The following is a 25,676-nucleotide window of genomic DNA, read 5'->3' as shown; positions in this document are numbered from 1 at the left end:
CGTTAGTGTTTCGTTAAGAAAATACTGGCGCCCCCGTTTTAAAATAGATCCTAATATATATATATGAGAAAGGGACAAGAGGGATCATGAGAAATACATTTGGCTGAGAAAACCAGACAAAAAAAAAAGCAGAAAGAATGTGAAATATGGAGTATTGTTTACCTTGGAGTATACCATAGTAAGGGCTGGGCCCAGCTTATCCTCTTCTCCACGAAGTGTAATAGTTCCTGAGGGACTTTCCAAACTTGGTACCTCAACAGATACACCTGTTGCTTCCAGAATCTCCTGGATATTAGCTCTCTTCTGACCAATCACATATTTGTGTTGGCACTTGCGCACTTCGACGGACACAGGCTGACACTTCTTTTTCTAGAAAAAGGAAAAAAAGAAAGCTTAGAATCGTACCGACCTATATATATATATATATATATATATATATATATACATACACACACACACACACACGCACATACTCATATATACATACATAAACCTACACTTATATACAAATCTGTACTTAAACACAAACATACACAAATATACTCGCACATCTATACACATATGTACCTACACAAACACAAATATACCTACACATATTTACATACACAGGCACAAATGAACCTATCCTCCAAAGAAACAAAGAAATGGATGATAAGCACAGAAATGGTCAGTCTTCATCATCACTTTCTTACTTTGTTATCTCTAAATGCTTTATTTCATTCTTCATTCTGTTTGGCACTTTCTTCCTTATAATCTAAACATGAAGATAGAATTGTAATTTACACTCAACCTAACCCACTTTTGTCTATTTCTTTATTTCCTTATAATTGTATTTTTGTCTGTAAACTGCTGAAAATAACATCCTGGTTTGGGTGTGCATTCTCATACTGAATGAAATAATGAGAGGATCTTACAAAGGACTTGTTTAAACAATCACTTGAGGAGGTGCTTTTACACCTTGGATGGATGATAATAATTACACAACACCCCACCAATGTACTACAGGTGTGAAAATGTAACGAAACAATAGTAGTGATTCTAAAGAATGTCATTGCCATTTATTCCATTTTCTATCATTTATCGACTTACACATATATACAGACATGCATACCTACATATATCCTATATGTAATACCTACATATATACCTGATGCACTTATATAGTGTCTTGCTCAAGGACACAACATACCTCTGCGAATTGAATTTACACCTTAACGATCATGAACCGATTTCTCATTGCTCCAGTCTACTCAGCAGGTAAAAATGAGTTGTACCCATAATTCAAAGGATTAGGCTTGTCACATTCCGTGTTGTGCTGAATCTCCCTGAGAACTACATTAAGGATACACGTGTCTGTGGAGCACTCAGCCACTTGTATGTTAATTTCACAAGAAGGCTGTTCAGCTGATTGAATCAACTGGAACACTCGTTGTCGTAACCAACAAAGAGTGCGAGTCACACCTGCGTATATCTACACTTAATTACACAACAGAACAACTACAGTCAGGTGTTCTATTCAATGCCATGTACCTTCCGCTGCCAAACTTCCCCACACACCCTCATCACACCTTTACTGCTTTGCTGAGACACCATCAACACACACAACTTTCAAAAGTTTATGAGATTCAATGAATTGACTGCAATGCTTCAATAAATCCAGCCGACAAACTCTGTGGTGAGTGACATCATCTGCTGTAGCCATGACAACCACTCTAGTGTCAATGTCATGATAAAATGCACCCAGTTTAGTATGCAATGTGGGTGGTGTTAAGAAGGGTATCCAACTGTAATGTTGGAACAAGACATGTCCATCTGACCTGTTTAGGAATTCAATGACTGAATAAGAACTGACGTGGATGGTTATGATCCTTCTAACCCATGCCAGCATGGAAAATGAATGTAAAATGATGATGGGCGAATGAGAGAATAAAGCAGGACCCTTGTTGTACCCAAAATGGAGACCATTGTTGACAGTAGTGCTTATAAAAGCCTGTTCCCTAGACACAGAAGAATTGAAAGAAACTACAAAAACAGGGTTCAAATTAGGTTCCTAATGATGCTGGTAAATAAGAGCCAATAGTATTGTAAAGGGAACCAGATTACAGGTGAGTGTTGCTATGCAACAGTTCTACAATGGATTACCTTCTCTTCCAAAGTCTTCAGGATGAAGGTTTTTGCCTTCATCACACCTTCCTTCTCTCCAGAAACCACAATCTCGTCTTTCATTACACTCGGTGGTGGCACGTTAATGCGGACGTTTGTAGATTCCATGAGAGATTTGATGTTGTTGTTGTGAGGTCCACAAATGAAAGGGTGATAGATCTTTGGAACAGGTATACGTTCAAAAGCCAGTTTAGCCTTTAAAGACAGCGACAAAGAAAAAAAGAACACGTGTAAACAACAGCAAAAGAAGCATATATAAATAAACATACATATAGTCCAGGTGAAAAGAAATATATACATGTATGTGTTCAGATATCGTGTGTAGGTAAGAAGTTCTTTCATCACAATTCTTTATAAGAACCATTTGTTGAAATATCTTTGAAAAATCAGCTTAACCCTTTTGTTACCGTATTTATTTTGAGACGCTCTGGGTTTCTTTCAATTAATTTTAAATATAACAAAGGATTTAGTAAAATAACTTAGTTATCATCATTAAGTTGGTATTAGGAACAAAAATTGTGACCAAGGTTTGGTGGAAGATTTTCATTCAAAGCTTATGAAAACAAGACTTTTGTACTACAGAGCCAGAGGCAGTTTCAGCAGGATTGGTATCGAAAGGGTTAATTATGAAGTTCATTACTCTAGTAAATTCCTCCAAATTCTTGATTATTTCTCAAAATTAAAACCTAGATGATGTATTTCATGAGAAATATTGCTACAAAAGGGTTGAATTTGAGTTCAGTTTTCTGTGATGCAATGAAAAAGAAGCAAAATGTCTCGACATACCTGTTCGTCTGAAGTGCACTGTATTTCATGGCGGGCTTTCTCGACACCTTCTTTTGTGCCAACAATACGAATGATGTCTGTGTTATCAGCGCGAGGGATTATAATCTTTGTGGCAGTGTTCAGCTCAAGTTCCTGCAATTTCTTTCCATTTTTCCCCAAAATAAATCGATGGTGTTCTTTAGGAATTTTAATTGTATAACTTGCCTAAAACATGAAAGAGAAAAACTAAATGAAATTGATGTCTGTGTTTGTGTGTGTGTAATTAAGGAGGAATAACAAATAATTTACCTATGTCTGTGTTTGATTTATCAACTAGGAGTAGCAACTAATTAGCATATGTCAATGTTTAATGAACTAATGAGGAGTAACAATTTATGCATGCTGTATTTTGCTTGGTGTATTAACAAGTAGTAGTAGTTAATTTACATGTGTCAATGTTTGATGAGAGATAACAATTTATGCATGTGTATTAACGAGGAGTAACAATCAATTTACATATGTCAGTGCTTGATGTATTAATGAGGAGTAGTAATTAATTTACATAGCGTTTGACAATTGACTCAAAGAACCTTGTAACCAATGACATAATTGTCTGTCAATTTCAATACAAAATAAGCAAATAGATCTAATGACAGACAAACTAGACGTTGGTATGTGTCCTTAGCTAGCAGCAGAGTGAATGATCTAGCTTGAAGGAATAAACAAAAAAGATATTACCAATAATTAGCTAATAACTTAGAAACAGAATAATAAGGTAAAGGTTGGGGTGAGAGAGAAATTGTTGCTTTAAAACTGTAGCTCAATAATTAACTAATGAGAGACAAATGGATATGGAATTGTGACAAAGACGGGGTAGGTTTTATATTTACATCTACAAAAGGGTCTCTCAACAATTTCTTTTGTTTCATGACCCATTTTGATATATATATATCATCGTCATCATCGTCGGCATTTAACGTCCGCTTTCCATGCTAGCATGGGTTGGATGATTTGACTGAGTACTGGTGAACCGGATAGCTGCACCAGGCTCCAATCTGATCTGGCAGAGTTCCTACAGCTGGATGCCCTTCCTAACGCCAACCACTCCGAGAGTGTAATGGGTGCTTTTACGTGCCACCGGCGCAAAGGCCAGTCACGCAGTACTGGCAACGGCCACGCTCAAATTGGTGTTTTTTACATGCCACCTGCACAGGAGCCAGTTCAGCGGCACTGGCAATGACCTCGCTCGAATGATTTTCTAAACGTGCCAGTAAGGCAACGCTGGTAACGATCACGCTCAAATGGTGCTATTTACATGCCACTAGCACGGAAGCCAGACAGCTGCTCTGGCAATGATCACGCTCGGACGGTGCTTTTAGTGTTCCACTGGTACAGGTGCCAGTCATCGAATATGGTTCAAATACGATTTCGAATTAACGACCAAGAGTTTCGTGTATTAGCACTTATCAAACTAAGACAAAACTCTCGACCCCTGAGTCACTCTGTTACTTCTGCTGAATATTAATAAAAAATATATACATATATTCAGATTTTGAGTCCTATTTTCGTTCTTTGCATCACCAAACCTATATACTCATAAATACATTTTATGTATATATAAAAAACCTCTATGTTTATATTCTCCTCTCCTACCGTGCTCTCTACGCATTCTGATTGACTCTTCTACATGTTAACATGTACCACCCCGTGACAATGTAAACTTCCATTTAACCAAGATGTCCTTGGCCTGAAGAGTTAGCTGCGCAGTATACACCTTGCCTGGATATTTACCTCTTCCGAAGTTTTGCTCGCTATGAAACATATGTAGCCTGGATCTTATCAACTCCATTCCTTAGCGTGTGTGTGTGTGTGTGTGTGTGTGTGTGTGTGTGTGTGTGTGTGTGTGTGTGTGTGTCTGTGTGTGTGTGTGTGTGTGTGTGTGTGTGTGTGTGTGTGTGTGTGTGTGTGTATTATCTACCTTGATGGTAGATAAATGAAAATATAGAATAATATCCATATCTAAAGATAAAGCTAATATTCTAGAAAATTATAATTCATATTTACTCATTTCAAACATTTAAATATTTAATGAGATTAAATTGATTAACAACTATAATCAAACAATAATACTTCCAGAAATCTTTGCATCAATGAATCAAGTGTTGTTACAAACACAATGTTGTAAAAATGAGAAATAGTTTTCCTCTGACATACACAACAACGATTAGCATACTTGTGTTTGAATCTACCAGAATATAATTAAGAATAAATATGCAGATCATCACATTTAACAAGGCCAAACTAATTAATAACTATAATAAAACATATTTAATGAGACTAATCTAAGCAGATGGCAGAAAGAAGCAAACTATGTTTTGTCTTTACCTGTGTTTGCAGTTCCGAAACTACTTCACGACGGGCTTTCATGACATCATCAGGTTTTCCACTGATGACAACAGTCAAACTTTGATCTTTAGCCAAACTCATCTCAATGGATACACCTGGAACAGGTGAGGAAAAAAAACAACAAAAAAACAATACAATGAAAATATCAAATATATTTAAAGATGAATAGAAAGAATGGGGTGAGGTTGCTGGGTGTGTGAGATGTCAGTAACATGGATGAAGGAAAGAGAAGCTGGTATGGGTCAGATGGCTTGACAGGAGCTGGTAAGGCCAGGGGCCGCTAGGTTCCAGAGTCTGTTTTGGCATGGTTTCTATGGCTAGGTGCCCTTCCTAATGCCAACCACTTTACAGTGTGCACTGGGTGCCATCACCATTGGATAGTTTTTATGGAAGAAGAGGACAACAGAAGACATGGGAAGGAATGGTGGGGATAGATCTCAAGATGATTGTCTTCACAAATGAGGTGGGGGGGGGGGCTGTTGAATGAGGGCACATCAACCCACACTACAATACAAAGGAGAGGTTAAAAAGGTGATAAAAATCAAAGCAGTTGTGTGGTTACGAAGCTTGCTTTGTAATCATGTGGTTTCTGGTTCAAGTCCACACAGCATGACACCTTGGTCAAGTGTCTTCTGCTATTGCTCCAGGTCAACCAAAGCCTTGAGGGGATTTGGGAAATTGAACCCATGGTTGGAAGGCAAGCTGCTTGACCACACATCCCTGCCTGAGCCTATCAGTACTGAGTACTAAGTCCTCTCTCAGACAAATAACTCAGAGTGTCTCCTGTCAGAAAGCTACTTCAGAGATGGAAAATCATAACAGAGACTCCATTGTAAAATGGTGATGTTATATAGCACCAGGTCAGGCCTGACTGTGTAAGCATAACAATCAAATGAATTCCAGCTATGACCACCTTGGCTTTTTATATATCTGGAACTAAAATGTACGATATGTTCTTGCTTTCCTTTTAAAGTAACATAGAATAATTTTGAAGATATGTAGCTGCTATTTCTAGCAGGTTGAGTGGCCACATAGGGGCATCCTTGCAAGTTCATCCTGACTGTATGTACTTTTATTTTCAATATACTGTCAAGGTGAACCACAAAGTTACATTACATTAACTTTGGCCTTTGTTAGGTGCTGCACAATGGAATTGAACCTGAAACCACATGACTTGGAAGCAAACTTCTTAATCAACCCTTCATGCATGCCTCCACCTAAATATAATTCAAGTCATACGTTGTCTTCAAAGATGAATGACACATTAGATAATGTAATCCCAGATACATTATGCCTGGGAGGTAAAAACAAAGACGCAGGGGTGATCACAATCAAGGAGCCTTTTTTATGCTGGATCTGCTTGAAGTGACTGACTTTTGGGGCCCATTACTGCTACTCCAGTTGTTGTAGCTACTACAACTACTACTCACCAGTTTTTTGCATAATTTCACGGCAGATCTTGGCCTGTTCACCTTCCTCTCCAAAACTGTGTTCATTGATCTCTTTAAAACGCCTCTCTTCAAGAGGAACGGTGAAAATCTGAAAAAGAGGAGCAGAAGGAGTTAAGAAATGGAACTATTTCAAAGGAGCAAATTAAAAATACATACATACATACATACAACATCATCATCATCATCATTTAAGGTCTGTTTTCCATACTGTCATGGGTTGGACGGTTTGGCAGGAGCAGGCTCCAAGGCATCTGTTTTGGCATGGGTTCTAAGATTGGATGCCCTTCCTAATGCCATCCACACAACAGAGTGGGCTGGGTGCTTTTTTACGTGACACCAGCACAGGTACTTTATACGTGGCGCTTCTTACTTGGCACCAGCATGGGTGTTTTCTAAGTGGCACCAGCACAGACACTTATTATGTGGCACCAGCACAAGCATTTCTTATGTGGTACCAATACTGGCATGGGGTTAGATGGTTTGACAGGATCTGGTGATGCCAAGATCCAGTGTCAACTTCGACATGGTTTCTACAGCTGGGTACTGTTCCTAACAGTACCCAGCCGCTTGCCCAAGGTGTCGCACAGTGGACTGAACTGATTGGGAAATGGACTTTTCCACCACAGCCATATCTGCACCAGTGTGCATCTGTGCACAAAGTAAGGTACAAGTGGTGCACATATTAAGGACCATTAGACAACACCAATCATGTTATCTGGCTCAGACTTGAGAGAGACCCAACTTCAACAAAGATTTGGATAAGATGTCGACCCTTCATCTGAAACAAGAGGGAAGGTGATTGTGAGTTCAAACCCTGTCACTGCAGCATAAAGTCCTGGAAGAGAAAATGGAAAAATGCAACCAAGGAACTTCAACTGGACAGATTCAGAAGAACCAGGAGAATTACTGAGGTTGGTGATTATGGAATGAATAAATTAGAGCTAGGTCAGGTAAGGTTGTTTGTTAATTGGTCAATGGTTCAAATCTTTGGAAGATTGGGCTCCCATCCAGGCTAGATAAAGTCTTCAATGGTGCCAACTCAATACAATTTAGAGTTTACCAATTCCACATTACAAGAGATTTTTTATCTTTTGGTTGTTTCAGTCATTTGATTGTGGCCATGCTGGAGCACTGCCTGGAGGAATTTTTAGATAAATGAATCAAACCCAGGACATTTTTTTTTAGCCTGGTACTTATTATATCAGTCTCTTTTGCTGAACAGCTAAGTTATGGGGACATAAACAAACTAACACCAGTTGTCTTGTAGTGGTGGTGGGGGGACACACAAACCTACACACATATATACAATGGGCTTCTTTCAGTTTCTGTCTACTAAATCCACTCACAAGGCTTTGGTTGGTCTGAAGCTGAACTAGAAGACACTCACCCAAGATGCTATGCAGTGGAGATTGAACTCAGAACCATGTGGTTGGGAAGCAAACTTCTTACCACAAAGGCACTCATACACCAAAGATAGAGATAATTATTGAGAGTCAACTCCACAGGACATTCTTTCAGAAGTTGATGAATCCCCTACGACACAGGAATGGCTGAAGAATAAAACAGAAGCAGGACATGTTTCGTCTTACCTGTGTTGTTTTGGTACAGCGTCGTGCGAATTTATTCTCTCCATGGGAGGCATTGGTAGCTGGCAAGTCATTCTTGTCTGAGAGAAGAGCAGGAAAAGCCTCATCGTAGGTCTGCGGCTCGTAAGCCTCATCCTCAATATTGGTAACCACCTCAGTCGCCATGTCCAGACTCAAGGTCAGTAGACAAATCCAAGTCGTACAGTACAAACTACAAACAAAGAAGAAGAAAAACAAGTTTAAAGAAATTTCACAATTATATTGAATTCAGTAACGAGCTTTGCTATTGAAAATATTGTGTTCCCCTTTTTTAATATTAATTATTTTTACTGATACTTTATATATATTATACATACAGACAGGACACAGATGTGTGTCAATAGCCAGCTGGAGGAGATGTTCTCCTGGGGCGAAAAGCAACAGTAACATCCACCCTTAGGGTTTAGCCGCATTTAAGAGGCAAATATATTATATATATTATTTGTTTATTTATATCTCAGCTGGAAGTTCGACAAAAAGGAAAACCGTGTTATAGTTCTCCAGGACACAACAGAGGAGTTCAAAACTAGCTGTGTGAGAGAGCACCTGTTACGCAGGTGAACTAATTTTATGCACATGAGCTAATTTTGATAGCTGAAGCTGGTGAAGAATTTGAAAAAAAATGTCATATGGGGAAGAAGAAAAAACTAGGAGGGGCCTCAAAATAAACTTAGCAAATATAAATCTTTTAGAAATTTTCTAAAAGACAGGGTTCTACTTCCGTTTGTGTAAATGGTTGATATGCAGTAAAGGAATAGGTGAAACTTCCATACAATGTACTCAGTGTAAACTATGGGTGCCCAAGTTGCTCAGTGGAGTCACAGACAAAACCTAAAAGAGGAGATTTCCAGTGTAGCTGATGTAAAGGAGTAGCTAAGAATGGGAGCTGTCATGAAATGAATTCTTCCAAATATCAAAAAAATTCTCAGGAAATAGTTGACACTGATGAAAGCTAATTCTCGGGCCCAGAGAGAAAGAAGCTATAGAAAAGACGTTGAAATAATTTGTAAAACTAAGAAAACTATTGATCATGTCTGAAAATAAGTGATTGAAGTTAAAAAGCAGAATAGTTAAAGTGAGAAGTCAAGAAAGAAACAAACTGAATTTTATCAATTTGCAATTTGAGGAAAATTTATAAAACTTGAGAATTCTTTCTTTGTTTTCTTTGTGTAGGAGAGAGTTTTCATGTTTATAAAAAGAAACCAACAGAGAGAAAGATGGAGAGAGAGACAGTTCTAAAGTTCATTGGTCCGTACAAAGATTCAAGTTATACTTAGCAAGAAATAGATCAAATCTCTCTCTCTCTCTCTCTAAATGTTAGGGGTCTATATATAAAGAACTGGTCTTCAATTAGACAACAGGACCATTCTATAGAGTTAAGACAGGAAATTTGAAGATGAAGCTTTAGCAGTTTCCACACAGTTCCAGAGGCGACGATTTCACAGAAGTAAACATTTAGGAGAAATGGTTTTAGAATCAAATGTCAGACATGGCCAAGTGGTTAGGAATTTTAGTTTGTAACCAATCAGGTTTAGAGTTAGTTCTCACTGCATGGCATTTTGGGTAGGTGCCTTCAACCACAGACTCAGAGCGACCAGTACCAGTTTCGCACTGGGGTCAATGTAATCAACGTAATCCCCTCCCACAAGCTGCCCTTGTAGCAAAATTTGAAACCATTATTATTATTATTATCATCATCATCATCATCACAAGCATCCACCTGCCACGTTGTGCTACTAGCTCGAATGAATGAGTTTCACAGAGTTTATGTGTTTGGATTGTTAATGGTTATGGAGACGGGACAGATGGCAGCTGGAATTGAGGATGAGGGGAGGGAAACCTACAGATGCACATGCATGTGTAAGTAGCAATGTGTGCACATGTATGGATTTATGTACATATGTGCAGTGTTGCAGTGTAAGCCAGCTGCACATTAAAGACACGGGGAAGGAGGGAGTGCAGTTAAAATTATGCATATAAAATAGTTTGTGTGCGCTTGTGTATATATGTGTGTGTGTGTGTCAGTGTATGTATATATATACATACATACATACATACACATATATATATATATATATATATATATATGTATATATATATATGCATGTGTATGTGAGTGTGTGTCAGTGTGTATATATGCATGTATATATTTATGTGAAAAACGGATGGGTGTGCATGTGTAGAAGCTACGATTAACTGGAACACTCAGCTGGTTATGGTGATAAGGGTTCCAGTTGATCCGATCAACGGAACAGCCTGCTTGTGAAATTAACATACAAGTGGCTGAGCACTCCACAGACGTGTGTACCTTTAACATAGTTCTCAGAGAGATTCAGTGTTACAAAGAATGTGACAAGGATGGCTGACCCTTTGAATTACAGGTACTACTCATTTTTGATTGAGCTGAATGGTCTGGAGGAATGTGAAATAAAGTGTCTTGCTCAAGGACACAATGCACTGCTGGGTATTGAACTCACAACCTTGCAGTTATGAGCTGAACACCCTGACCACTAAGCCAAGCACCTTCACATTACACACACACATACTCTATGATTAAACCCAGTGAATAAATGTCTGTGTGAGGAGTATTCTGAGAGGATAGAAAAATGGTGAAGAATTGGACAGTTTTGGAGAAGTAGCAAAGGGGAGGGGTCTAGAGTAAAACTTCCACCTTCAAAATCAATAAATTATAATAATTTTTCTAATTTTTGGTACTTATTTTATCGATCTCCCTCCCAACAGGATGAGAGGCAAAGCCAACCTTGGCTGCATTTGAACTCAGAACATAAAGAGCAAGAAGAAAAGCTGTTAAGCATTTTGCCCACTGTGCCAACGATTCTGTCAGCTTGCTGCCTTAAGCTAAACTCTAATAACACAGTATAAATTTATAATGATGGTGATGACGATGGTGGTGATTATTATTATTATTATTATTATTATTATTATTAAGGCGGTAGAATTGTTACTATGCTTAGCGGCATTTTGTCCGTCTTTATGTTCTGAGTTCAAATTCAGCCGAGGTTGACTTTGTCTTTCATCCGAACACTGGGGTTGATGTAACTGACTTACCCCCTCCCCCAAAATTGCTGGTATTGTGCCAAAATATGAAACCATTATTATTATAATAATTATTATTAAGGAGGGTGAACTGGCAGAACAGTTAGCATACCAGGCAAAATGCTTAGTGGCATTTCATCCATCTGTAAGTTTTGAGTTCAAATTCTGCAGAGGATGACTTTGCCTTTTATTTTTTGGGGGGGGTCAATAAAATAAGTACCAGTTGAGTATTGGGGTCAATATGATCAACTTACCCCATCCCCGTAAATTTCAGGTCTTGTGCCTATAGTAGAAAGGATTGCTATTATTATTATTATTATTATTATTATTATTATCATATTTGACCTTTATTGCTGTCGATGACTAAAGACATCATGTGGGAGAAGCCAGTGTGTCCAGCTGTGGCCAAACAGTTTAACGCCTGCTCAGAAGGCTCTGCTACAGGTCAGGCATTGGGACTAAAGGTGGTCCATTGGAACTGAAGACAAGGAGTTGGTTTTGGACTTGAGCAGTTTGCATTTTCTTTGTGCCTCATGCAATCCCATTCTATTCATAGGAAGTGGCACCTGTTGGTGTAGCTCCACCGGATGGAATGGTCTTGTGCTTGTGTTTTCCAGATGTCAGGGTTGATGATTACGAAGATGACGATGGTGATGATGATGATGGTGGTAATGACCAACTAATTGACTAATAAAACAAAATCAGTTAAGATTCTAAAGTGTGAGATCTTTCTGCCAGTTTTTCTCTCAAAGACAATATCCAATAATTTGAAATTGTCAAAAATCAATAAATATTAAACAAAAAATTACAGTATCAATATCTATATCAGATTATCTCCGTGTTAAATTGGAAATAAAGAGGAGAATTTTATTTTATGCACACACACACACACACTTGGTACTCATAAACACATTTAGTGTAAGGTGTATAAATATGTGTGTGTTTGTGTGTGTAACTCTTAATATGTAAAATAAATGGAATTTACAAGGGTAAAAATGGAAATGTTTTTTTTACATAGCTTGATTGTAATGGTGGATTAGTTCCATGAATGTGCATTTGTGTGTCTGTATGTCTATGTATGCCTGTTTGTATGTCTATGTATGTCTGTACGTATGTGTGTCTGTGTCAGTGTATGTCTGTATACAAGTATGTATGAATGTGTGTATGCACATGTGTATATGTGTCTGTATGCACATTTGTGTGTGTATCTGTGGGTATGCTTATGTACGTCTGAGTCTGTGAATGTGTATGTGTGCATGTATGTATGTGTATATGTCTGCATGTACATCTGTGTGTGCATGTGAAATGGGACAAAAATTAATAACATAAATAATATTAATAATAATAATAATAATAATAATAATAATAGTTGGCACCAGAAGAAACTCGTGTAGAAGAGATCAAAAGCAAGAGTTGTTAACAAGCCTCACCTCCCCCTTCTAACACTACCATGTTCGTAGAACAGATTAAGGAGAGGGTGGGGAGGAGAGGGGTGGCCGAGAGAAGGTGGTGGGGGCCAAGCAGAGGAGGGGGGGTTGAAGTATGTGTGTGTGTGTGTGTGTGTGTGTGTGTGTGTGTGTGTGTGTGCGAGTGCACTGATGTGTAAGCACTATACATGAATGCGTGCACATGTCGAGATTTAAGTACGTGTGTGTGTGCGCGCAGTGTAAAAGAATGAGACAGCTGCATATCGAAAACAGCGTATATGAAGGGGGGAGGGGGGAATGGTGCGTATTTAAAACTGAGGCTGGAGTATGAATGGAAAATAGTGTGTGTATGTGCGTGTATGCGTGCAGAAGCTACAACTAAAACAGTACACACACACACACACACACAGATATATATATATATATATATATATATATATATTATAAGGTTTTTAACTTTTAAATTTTCATATTCAAAAGAGACAGAGACTTCAAATTCGATATATCGAAAATTATTATATATATATATATATATATATATATATATATATATATATATATATACATACATATACATACACACAGTGTAGACCTGCTACCCGGTGTTGCCCAGCAAATAATGTATCGAATTCTTTTCCTGTCTGTTGAACTAGAACGATGCTACTTGAGTATATATCTAATCTAACTTCTGGATTTCTTTAACTGGTTCTATCCAAATACTAGTAATAATAGCAATCTCTGCATGTGCATGTGTGTGTAATAAATATATATATATATATATATATATATATATATATATATATATGGTTGAGGAGGGTATTGGATTTAATCAAACCCAGGAGGATACAGGTAATACTGAGTAAGTGCTGTATACAGACTAGTTTGCCCCAGTCGTTGTATGAACAGGATTGGGGATTATAAGTCATGTGTTAGCGTGTGTATATGTAAATATATAAAAACAAAAAGATAAAGAGAGCAAAGGTAAGGTTGGAGTAGTATACTTCTCCAACCTTACCTTTGTTCTCTTTATCCTTTTGTTTTTATATATTTACATATATATATATATACATATATATATATATATATATATATATATATATATATATATAGCTAGTTTCGCTTCGTTCATGAGACAGTTGTCTACCCTGTCAGTATATATATGAATGTGCATTTACATAGATATAAATGGTTTAACGGTTATTTCGAGCAATATATGTGCTTGTGGCAGAAGCAATCACAGTTAGTGACAACTAAATTTTGCCTGTACAGCTTATATTGCACCCAACTACACACATTAATTTTTGTGTGTGTGTGACTGCTCTAGTAGATTCTATACGCATATAAACAAGGAGTGTATTGTAGTGACATTAATGTGTAAGAAATATACAGGGGTAGACATCTACTGATAAATAGGGGTGCATAAGGAAAGAGAAGGGTATGCCATCACTAAGCAGGGAGCATATGTCCCATACAGAATGTGTAGGTCACCGATAATAAAAAACTGTATGTTGCTGATGGTGAAACATGTCTGTGAGAGACAGGGATCCAGAATCAAGCAGCTCTTCAGTTTTTTACAATCCTGGAGAGGAATTACAAATGTCAGGCAAAAGAGACAGGTGATGAGTAGAAAATATTTTTCTTCACACTTGACTGAAGCTCCAGTTAAAAAAAGATGCTGAAATTTGATAACGCACAAGAATAAGGAGAAGACAAGGATAGCTACATCATCTGCCTGGTTTCACATTCACTATGTACACACACACACACAAGCCGTACCTATGCATGTGTGTGTGCATGTGCTATGATGAATAGAGCTATCACTAGTTAAGGTTATGAAATACTGGACTTTATATTTAGTTTTGTCTCCCTCCTTGCAGCAGTTCTATAACTCCCAAGTTGATTCAATAAATCCCAGTAATATCTATGGGGACTACACTAACCAACAACTATTTCAGGATGCATCACTGCTGGTATAACTGACTATTTTATGTAGAAATACATATAAATGTATGAAATACGTGTGTGTGTGTGTGTATATCATCATCATCATTTAACGTCTGCTTTCCCTGCTGGCATGGGTTGGACAGTTTGACATGGAGCTGTCCAGACTCCAATGCCTGTTGTGACATGGTTTCTACAGTTGGATGCCCTTCCTAATGCCATATACATAAGGCATCAGAATGAAACATCAGTTGTGTACAGAGCAGTAATAAGGAATAAGAAATTATGGCATGTAAGGGACTTCATTAGCTTATAGCTGTTTCTGCTATAAGACTCATGGTTGTAACACCAAGCACTAGTGGTTGAGTATTTGGAGCTTCAAAAATGAAGCACAATTTTATTTGAGGAAACACACATACACACACACACAGAAAAGCATTAACAAAATAAGATTGCACTTCGCTATAGCTTATGATAACACAAGCATTCAATAATAAGTGCAACGCACCTCAAAGTAGAAACAGATGTAAACTAATGAAGTTCTTGACATAATTTCTTGTTCTTTTATCATCATAATTCCTTATAACTGCTCTGCACTCAACTGGCACTTCATTTTGAAACATGTATACTGCGTGCAAACACCAGGTTATTAGTATCATCATGCCAGAGTGAGATAATCCTTTCTGTTATAGACACAAGGTCTGAAACTTGGCAGGAGGGAGCCAGTCAATTAGATCGACCCCAGTATGCAACTGGTACTTAATTCATCCTGAAAGGATGACAGACAAAGTCGACCTCGGCAGAATTTGAACTCAGAACGCCGGAGTGAAATAATAACATATGTGTTTTTTTACCTTCCACTTGTTTCTGTCATTAGACTGTGGCCAGGTTGGGGCACCGCCTTCAGGAATTTCTTAGTTGAAGTAACTGACGCCAGTGCTTATTTTCTTTTCAAGCCTGGCACTTATTCTATCAGTCTTTTCTGCCAAACTGCTAGGTTACAGCAACATAAACACATCAACATTGGTTGTCAATCAGTGGTAGGGGGACAACCACAAGATACAATGACACACATGCATATATATATATATATATATATATATATATATATATATATATATTTAACAGGCCTCTCTCAGTTTCCATTTACCAAATCCCCTCACAAGGCTTTTGCTGACCTGAAGCTATAGAAAATGACAGTTGCCTAAAATGATATGTTATGGAATTGAACCCAGGACAAATTTCTTACCACACAGCAACTCCTGCGCTTATGTATGTGTGTGTGTGTGTGTGTGTGTGTGTGTGACCCTGTCAGGTGCCACTTAAATGCACCCAGTTCACACTGTAAAGTGGATGGCATTTGGAAGGGCATCTAGCTGTAAAACCCTTACCAAAACTGACTTCCCCTGTGCATGTGCCACATAAAAACACTAAGTCCACTTTGCTGAGTGATTGGTGTTAGGAAGGGCATCCAGCTGCAAAACTTCTACCAAAACAGTCACATAAGTCTGGTGAAGGCTTCTGCCTGTCTGGCTCTTTTGAAACTGCCCCACCCATGCTAGCATGGAAGGCAGATGTTAAACGATGATGATGATGATATACATGTGTGTGTGTGTGTGTGTGTGTGTGTGTGTGTGTGTGTGTGTGTGTGTGTGTGTGTGTGTGTGTATATCAAACAATCTGTTGAAAGCAAGCAGACCAAAACTACAAAGTCACTGTCACCCCACTTCTTGTAAAAGTATAATAAACATAGACTCTACAAATTCTTCAGTTTTATATTGTTTTTATTATAATTTGGTGTATGTGTGTGTGTGTGTGTATGCATAAATGAAGGAATCTATTCTAATTATAAAATATTTTAAGACAAAACAAGTCTTCTAATTCCCTGAGAAATTCTACTGAATATATTAATTCTAAGACATGGAAGTTTGCAAAGAATTAAAAACAAAAACAAAAACAACCCATTCCTTTTACATGCCTCACTTGGAAATATTAAAAGGATTATCATTATTTTTGTATAATGCTGGGGTGGAGTGGGGGCCTGCAGGAAGAATTCACAAGATTTCAAGAATGGATAGATATCAAATTGGATTCTAGTTGCCATCTCCAGACCAATAGGAACATAAAAACCCAGTAATGTAGTACCGTATAATTAGCACTTGTTAATTATAGTGCATTCCACATTGCTCAGAACATATAGGCTTGTTTATAGTAACACATGGTCCTAGTTAGAAGTCAATAACCTTGGGGAGTTAGGGTATGGCACTGAGGCTGTTTAGAGATGAGGATGTAGTTCATACTTATTGAAGATAACCGATTTTATGCGAAGGAGAGACATCTGTTGGAAATATTTTATTGACACTATGAGGTTTGGTAAAAGTTTGTGTGTGTATGTATTGTGTGTGTTTATTTATAGGTACACACATATATATATATATATCTTTTACTAGTTTCAGTTGTCAGACCGTGGCCATGCTGGATCACTGCTTTGAAGAATTTTAGTTGAATGAATCAACCCCAATACTATTTTTTTTTAAGCCCAGTAATTATTGCACCAGTCTCATTTGCTGAATTATGGGGATGTAAACAAACCAATACTGGAGGACAAACACAGACACACGACAGGATTCTTTCAGTTTCCGTCTACCAAATCTATTCACAAAGCTTTGGTTGGTCCAGGGTTATAGTAGATGACACTTGCCCAAGGTGTAACACAGTAGGACTGAACTTGGAACCATGTGCATGTGTGTGTGTATATATATATATATATATAAACATGCAAATGAGTGCATATAAATATATAAGTATTATAAACAAACAAGAGAGACATTTCATTTGCCACATGACAGCTTGTATATAGATTTATTCTTTACAGACATTCTCTGCGAATCTTTACATTTTTTTTTTACAGAATACTACTTGAAATCCTGCTCCATTCCAGATGGGTCTCAAGCAGTGAAATCCTTTTTTCACTAACCCAACTAACTGTAACATGTAGCAAGAACCACTTCTAACAACCCAATTAGAAGTATATGCATATGTGCATACACATGTGTGGGCATACACATTTTATTTTATTTATTTTTTTTTTATTGTGGTTTCACTCATTGACTTCAGCCATCCTGGTAAGGTTTTAGTCAAATGAATCCAACCCAATAATGTTTTTAAGCCTGATACTTATTCTATCAACCCATTGTGCTGAACCGCTAAATCATGGAGACACAGACAAACCCACACCAGTTGTCAAGTGGTGATAGGGGACAAACACACACACACATTGTGTGTGTGTGTGTCATCATCATCATCATTTAATGTCCGTTATCCATGCCAGAATGGGTTTGACGGTTTGACCGGGGGTTGGCACGCTGGAAGGCTGCACCAGAGTCGTCTGATTTGGCATGGTTTTTCTATGGCTGAATGCCCTTCCTAATGGCAACTACTCCAAGAGTGTAATGGGTGCTTTTACATGCCACCAGCTAGGGGGACCTTTATGTAACACCAAGGTTCTTTTATGTGCCAGTTTGCATGAAACCGTTATCTGCCGTGACTGATTTTGCTCGGCTTGATGGGTCTATTCAAGCATGACATAATGTCAAAGGTCTTGGTCATTGCCTTTGTGTGGTCCAACACTCAAATGGAACTCAGCTACTTTGCCTCCGTGAGGCCCAACACTTGAAAGGTGTTCTTTACATGCCACCAGCATGGGTGCACTCGGCTTGACAGGTCTTCTCAAGCAAAGCATATCGCCAAAGGTCTCGGTCACTAGTCATTGCCTCTGTGAGGCTCAAAGTTCAAAGATCATGCTTCACCACTTCGTCCCATGTCTTCCTGGGTCTACCTCAACCACAGGTTCCCTCCACAGATATTGACATTTCTTTACACAACTGTCCTCGTCCATATGCATCATATGAGCTTCATTCAGTTTCTGTCTACCAAATCCACTTACAAGGCCTTGGTTGGCTTAGGATTATAATAAGAGACTTGCCCCAAAAGTGTCATGAACCTAGAATCGTGGTTTGGAAGCAAACTTCTTGCCACACAAGCACGCCAAGCCACGCGCACACACACGTTTACTATTTAAGCATTGAGGGAGCTTCGTGAAAAATAGAAAAGGAAAAAAAAATAAGGTAAAAAACAGAAAATTAAAGAAAAAAAATAAAAGAACAGTAAAAAAACCTGGAGTCCATTTTATTATCGAATCGTTTGTGAAGCAACTCTGATTCCAACCAGTTTAATAATTTTTAATTAAGCAAGCAGTCAAGTACAGGTTAATTAAAACAGACTAGTGTGGAGCTCTTCTATTATGAAGTCAAATATAGTCTCGGCGACTAAAGATAACTTTCCAATAACAGAGCTTTTTTTAAACACTTCCGGGGAAATAAAAATATGGATTTTTTTTTAGTAAGAATAATATCGGTAAAAATAATGATTAATATTAAAAAAGAAACAATATTTTTAATAGCAAAGGCTGTCACCGAATTCAATATTTGTTGCTAATTATTACGGATCGACAACATTCACCTTTGTATAACCAAGTTGTCTTAATAATCCTAATATAAACCGACACCCGATACATACACACACACACATATACTAGAGAGAGAGAGAGAGAGAGAGAGAGAGAGAGAGTGCGTCGGACAAATGGCCAGCAATAGCAATTACTCCGGCTCAATCCGTTTTAAGTTCAAATGTTTGTCAAGATCAGCGTTGGCTTTCGTCTTTCCCGGGGGGTCCATAAAGTATCTGTCGACGATCGTATCGATTATTCAACAGCTACCCCCACCCCACTCCACCCGGTTATATGGAGGATTGTTTAGCGAGCAGCTTCTCACCTAGCAATCAACGTTGCAACAAAATCGTCCAGAAAAAGAAATCAGCGAACAGGTTGAGCAAGGACAGACTGGTGTATCAAAGCACGAATGTGTGTGTGTGTGGTTGTTTGTAGTTGAATTATATTGTAATCCATACTTGGATTTATCTAATTGTTTGAGTTAGATAAACGAGGCAAGTTCAAGATGGTTACCCGAACTTCTAGAAATAGCAGTCAAACTCCCCTCCCATCCAAATACACGTTGCAGACATAAAGTAGGACGACGTCTACTGGAATTAATGAGTGACAGATCTCTTCAGTCGAAGGCCGAAACTGATACACCCGAATGTTGGGTAGAAGCAGCGACATTGAGACAACCAAAGACGTACTGCCGCCCTTCCCATATTTATTCTCAATTTATATATTGGATATAACGAGGGGACCTCTACGTAGCATACTAGAAACAACAACGAAATCTCCCTCAAATCACATCACACCATCTTAAAAAAGAAATAAGATGGGGAAGACATATTGAACAAAGTAGTTGTGGATATATAAACAAATCAAGATGGTCACGACTGGAACGTCTTTAGTCACGAGTCAATTCAATCAGAGTTAGGAGGGGTGCTGGGGCTAAACAATAACAGCACCTTATTGACGACAGACTGCTAGTTCAGTGAATTTGGCTGCTATTTCTAGCGCTCCCAACGCCCGTTGGCTCTCACATGCATGAAGTAATGCGTTTGTATATGTATATAGGCATGTATGTATGTGCGTGTGTGTGTGTATCGAACAAGGAGTGGGGGAAAACTGAAACATATGGCTGGTTTGTTATAAAGTGTTTGTACATAATAATTCCTTCTAAGTCAGCAATTTTAAGGAGATTGGGTAAGTCGATTAGATCGACCCCAGTATTTGACAAGTGATTTGGTTTATCGAACGAAACTCATTAAACTCCGAACATAAAGAGCTGAGTGTTTATATATATATATATATAATGTGGTACAATATTGTTGTATAACGTTTTATATTTTATAATGCGTCGTACAAACAAAACAGCATTTAAATGGAAAATTTAATGAAAATATATATATATTTTTAAGTAGATTCCATTCACTACATTAATGTATATGTATGTATGTATATGTATGTATATATATATATATATATATATATATATATATATATATATATATATATATATATATACACACACACGCGCACACACAGAGAATGTGTGGATGGGTGTGTATGTATATGTATATACATACATTCTTTAATTCTTTTACTCGTTTCAGTCATTTGATTACGGCCATGCTGGGGCACCGCCTTTAGTCGATGATCTATATATATATATATGTGTGTGTGTGTGTGTGTGTGTGTGCGTGTGCGTGTGTGTGTAACACACAGATGCACATGAAGGTCACAAAGTGTTCGCTCGTCAATAAGTCCTACGTCACATATTGAGTACTTTTTGTGTGTGTCTACTGTCACAAACTCATATTCAATGGCCTAGAAACACCAAATTTACGACGTTGTTACTCTGAGTTTCGCGTTACGACTTTCCGACTCGCAGTCTCTCTCTCACACACACACACACAAGCAGGTATATAACGGCGGAAATTTTAAGTCCGCTTCAAGTGTTTTGAAATATGTGAGATACAATAAAATGTGGAAAATTCCCGGAAAAAAAAAAAAAAAAATCGGAGAAATTCCAATTTAAGCGCGACAGCTCTTCCGAAAATCCTTCTAAATATATACACGCACACATGCGTGTGTGCGTGTTTGTACGTTTACATATATACACCGACAGGCATGAGAGAGAGAAGAGGGGGAGTGTACATGTGTATGACACGTGTGTGTGTGTGTGTGTGTGTGTATGTGTGTGTGTGTTGTAATTCATGAATAAATTAAACGGGTGTAACTCAAGTGAGAAAGTCCAAGACGATCAACGGTATCATGATACCGTACTATATAATCGTACGTGGCCCAGTTATTAAGTCAAACCGCCACGTTTCAATATTTTATCTCAAATTACTTGTTGGTACTGTTCTTAATTCTCAGCATAACCACGTTTCACAAACGTGAACAACTCGTCGTTTTTCTTAAGACTGCCTACAATTTCATGATCAAGAGTAGCTTTTAAATGCTAGAATGAGATATGAGTGATCTGGCTGCTGTTTCTAGTGAGAAGAGCGGCCACGTAGACGCCATTATCGCTGCTGTTGTTTAACCCTAAGTATCGATGATCGGTAAAACCTGACATACGCCAAGACGTGACCATCCAGGTTTATTTTCTCCCTGAGAGTGAATCGTATTTCAGGTTATTTATTACTTAATCACTTTTAAGTCTTAGCCAAGCAGACAACAGGGACCTTCTTTCTACACAACCAACTAGAAACAACAGCCAAATTACCCACAAAAAACATACCATCGTCCTAGAAAAAATATGGGTAAACTGGTCGTTGTCATGAACCGAGATACACTGCATCTGAAAATACGATGGAATGGATCATGGTTGGATTGTGTTTGAGCATAGCTCTGCTTCATCAGGATTTCCCTGGGGTCAAAAAAAAAACCCAGCTTATGAACCTCACGCACCCTCTTTCACTTGGTGCTAACGATTCTACCAGCTCACCGCCTTATGGTTGGACAAAATAATGATTTCAAATTTTTGCCACAAGGGCAGCTTGGGGGAGGAGATTAAGTTGATTACATCTACCCCAGTGTGTAACTGGTACTTATTTAATCAATCCTGGAAGGATGAAAGGCAAAGTTGACCTTCACAGAATTTGAACTCAGAACGTGGCAACAGACAAAATACCGCTAAGCATTTCACCCAGTGTGCTAACAATCCTGTCAGCACGCTGCCTTATGGTTGGTCAAAATAATAAAAACACCATATTTTATTTACTGTGTGAGCATATAAGTCACACCCATAACTTAGGGTTCGCCTTAATAGTCCTAGCTTTGCCCTGTGTATAATTCACATCCAGATTGTTTTCAGTTAAAATCAAGAATGAAATAGTGCAACTTCCACACCAGTAAATATGGTAACTATTTTTCCTATTAGCAACAGGGCAAATTTAAGACTGTTCTCATCAATACAGGTGACAAAAACTGTAATGCCTGAATTTGCACAATGTATAGCTCTGACTGCAAAATATTCTGGTAATATGTACATTCAAAGCAGAGCCCTCACTCTCCAGGTGACTCACTTTACAATTCCCATGCAGGTCGATTACTGATAATCTCAAAGAATGTGCAGAACTTATTGCTGAATGCTATGCTGGCATTTTTACTGCTGAAAATCCAAACGTAGATGTGTGCATAAATATTATGTAAGTCTTGAACTAAAACTACTGAATTGTTTAATGTTTTGAAAGGTGTAAGTCTCTAGGTGTAAATCAAGTGGACGTTTTGAAACCAAAGTAAAACCAGTTCTGGTTAGTGTAAAACTGGGTGGAGGGCAAAGCTCACAGGGAAGGATTGCCGAATAGTGAAATGTATTGGGTCTGGAAAAAAAAAAACCCATCAAATTATAGCAGTAAAAGTGAAAGTAGAGTAAAGCTTTTACCTTGCCAACCCAGTATGAACTAAGACCATCTATTGTGAGCTTTATAAAGTTAGATATCATGGCAGAACTTCAATTGCTAAACCTCTCCTGTTCCCCATCAATACTAATAAAAATCGATAAATAAAAATAAAATAAAATGGTATCTAGACTATCAGATGTGGTAAATGGCTTATTGGAACAAGTTCATCATCTCTGACAAACGATCATTCAGCTTTTTTCCCCACTCTGGGGTTAGTTTATGTTTGGAGACAGCCCAAAGCTTTCAATTCTGATTGTATGACCCCCAACTGTGAGAGATAGAGGAGATATAATTTGGGTAGCCATATCATGGAATTCTCTTTTTTTTATATATATATATATATATATAAATCATCATCATCTTTTAACATCTGTTGTCCATGCTGGCATGGGTTGGACAGTTTGACTGGGCTGGCACACTGGAAGGCTGCACCAGACTCCGGTCTGATTTGGCAAGGTTTTCTACAGCTGGATGCCGTTCCTAACACCAACCACTCCAAGAGTGTAATGGGTGTTTTTACGTGCCATTTGTGACACTAAGGAGCATTTATATGCCACCAGCAGGGGTGCCAATTTGCATGGCACCGATATCTGCCACGACTGTGATTTTGCCTGGCTTAGTGGGTCTTCTCAAATCCAACGTAATGCCAAAGGTCTTGGTCATTGCCTCCGTGAGGCCCAACACTCAAAAGGAACTCAGCCACTTTGCCTCTGTGAGGCATATATATATATATATATATATATATATATATATATATATATATATATATATATAGGCAGTAAGCTGGCAGAATTGTTAGCACATTGGGCAAAATGCTTAGCAGTATTCCAACCATCTTTACATTTTGTGTTCAAATTCTGACGAAGTTGACTTAGCATTTCATCTTTTGGGATCAATTAAATAAGTACCAGCTTTACACTGGGGTTGATGCAATCACTTAACTACTCCAGGGTATGAGTATAAAAAAAACAAAAACAAACCTGCTTTCCTCTGCCAAACTAGTGTGGCAGAGCAGGCTCATTAAAACCAGTGTGACCTCTATGGTGGAGGGAACATGTTGAGGCCCTTACTCTGCAGTGGACTAAACATGGGCCATCCAATACAAATACACACACACACACACACACACACACACAAACTCTCCTCTTCAATATTAAATGTTTTAAAATCCTTTTATTTTCTCAGAAGAGGGAAGGACTTATTCTTTCATTACTGAGAGGATCAGTTATCAAACGCCATACCCACCTCTGACAAATGGCTCCATTATCTTGTAGTAGTTCTTTATTTTCAGTTTCAAATCAGTCTCAATTGAGAGCACTTGTGATCAAACATGTTCCAGATATAATCAGGGCTGTGGAATCTGAGTAGGAGTCAGAAACAACGGGTAGCTGGAGTTGGAGTCGGAAAAACTATATCAACTTTGACCGACTCACAATGTCTTTATTCTTTAGGCCTACTCAAAATACAAGCATATGCTTTATGAGATATGTAGTCCACAATTACTTAATTACATAAAGAGGAATCGGAGTCAGAGGTGCCAATAGTAGAGGAGTCAGAGTCAAAGTTTTTTGTTTCGACTCTACAGCCCTGGTTATGACCATCCTGACTTTTCTTATATTAGGGATTATATCATCCAATATCTTTCATTTATACACTGCATCCATGTTGAAGTACTGCCTTGAAGAATTTTTGTCAAACGAATCAGTCCGGTTTTTATTCTATCAGTCTCTTTGCCAAGCTGCTAAGTTACATGGATGTTCTTTCTTTTAAACAGATAAGATTTGGCTGCTGTTTTTAGCAGATCAAGAGACCATGTAGAGGCTCCCGAGTTGGTTAATAAATGTCTTGCGGTATTTTAATCAGGTCACCTATTTAGGGATTCTACCCAGGTTCATTTGCTTCTCATTACTCTAGAATTGACAAGCTAGTGAACCCTGGACCCCCGTAAAAGAAGAAATTTGGCCAGGTATCTTGTCAAATAATGACTTTCAACTTCAACAAAGTTGGCTCACATTTTGCTATTAAGTTTCCATACAGAAAACGTCCCTGGGTACTCATTTGCTACCAAATGTCCAATACATATTTCTCTGGTCATCTAAGATTTGGAGGAACTTTGACAAAATCTAAATAAATCCAAAACAGAGCGGAGTCATTACTGGGATGCCAGTTAATTAGGTGGAGATGCAGCTGTGTGGTAAGAAGCTTGGTTCCCAACCACATGGTTCTGGGTTCAGTCCCACTGCTTGGCACCTAGGGCAAGTGTCTTCTACTGTAGCCCCAGACTGACCAAAGCTTTGTGAGTGGATTTGGTAGATGGAAACTGAAATAAATTTACCCCAGTATTTATTGAAAAAAGCCTGTTGTGTGTGTGTGTGTGTTAGTATCTTCTTGTCTTGACATCATGCAATAGTTGTAAATGAGCTTCACTGTTATAC

The 25,676-nt window shown here is 38.1% G+C and overlaps 1 protein-coding gene across 4 annotated transcripts in view; it reads right to left on the bottom strand.

Annotated features, from left to right (window-relative positions):
- The window catches only part of LOC106872584 (vigilin), a 64,935-nt gene that overhangs the window by 27,605 nt on the left and 11,654 nt on the right, over nucleotides 1-25,676 (bottom strand). For all 4 annotated transcript variants that reach the window (XM_089342608.1, XM_089342606.1, XM_089342609.1 and 1 more), the window contains exons 3-8: nucleotides 8,375-8,582; nucleotides 6,765-6,873; nucleotides 5,314-5,429; nucleotides 2,950-3,153; nucleotides 2,143-2,358; nucleotides 163-369 (exon numbers count right to left, since the gene is read on the bottom strand). In XM_089342608.1, coding sequence (XP_089198734.1) covers nucleotides 163-369; nucleotides 2,143-2,358; nucleotides 2,950-3,153; nucleotides 5,314-5,429; nucleotides 6,765-6,873; nucleotides 8,375-8,536 — 1,014 coding nt within the window. In that variant the 5' untranslated portion in view covers nucleotides 8,537-8,582. The remainder of the gene's footprint in view (nucleotides 1-162; nucleotides 370-2,142; nucleotides 2,359-2,949; nucleotides 3,154-5,313; nucleotides 5,430-6,764; nucleotides 6,874-8,374; nucleotides 8,583-25,676) is intronic.

Source organism: Octopus bimaculoides, chromosome 26, assembly GCF_046866305.1.
Source record: "Octopus bimaculoides isolate indiv1 chromosome 26, ASM4686630v1, whole genome shotgun sequence".
Lineage (NCBI taxonomy): Eukaryota > Metazoa > Mollusca > Cephalopoda > Octopoda > Octopodidae > Octopus > Octopus bimaculoides.
Note: the sequence above shows the minus strand (reverse complement) of the source record. Positions and strands in the feature narration are given on the sequence as shown.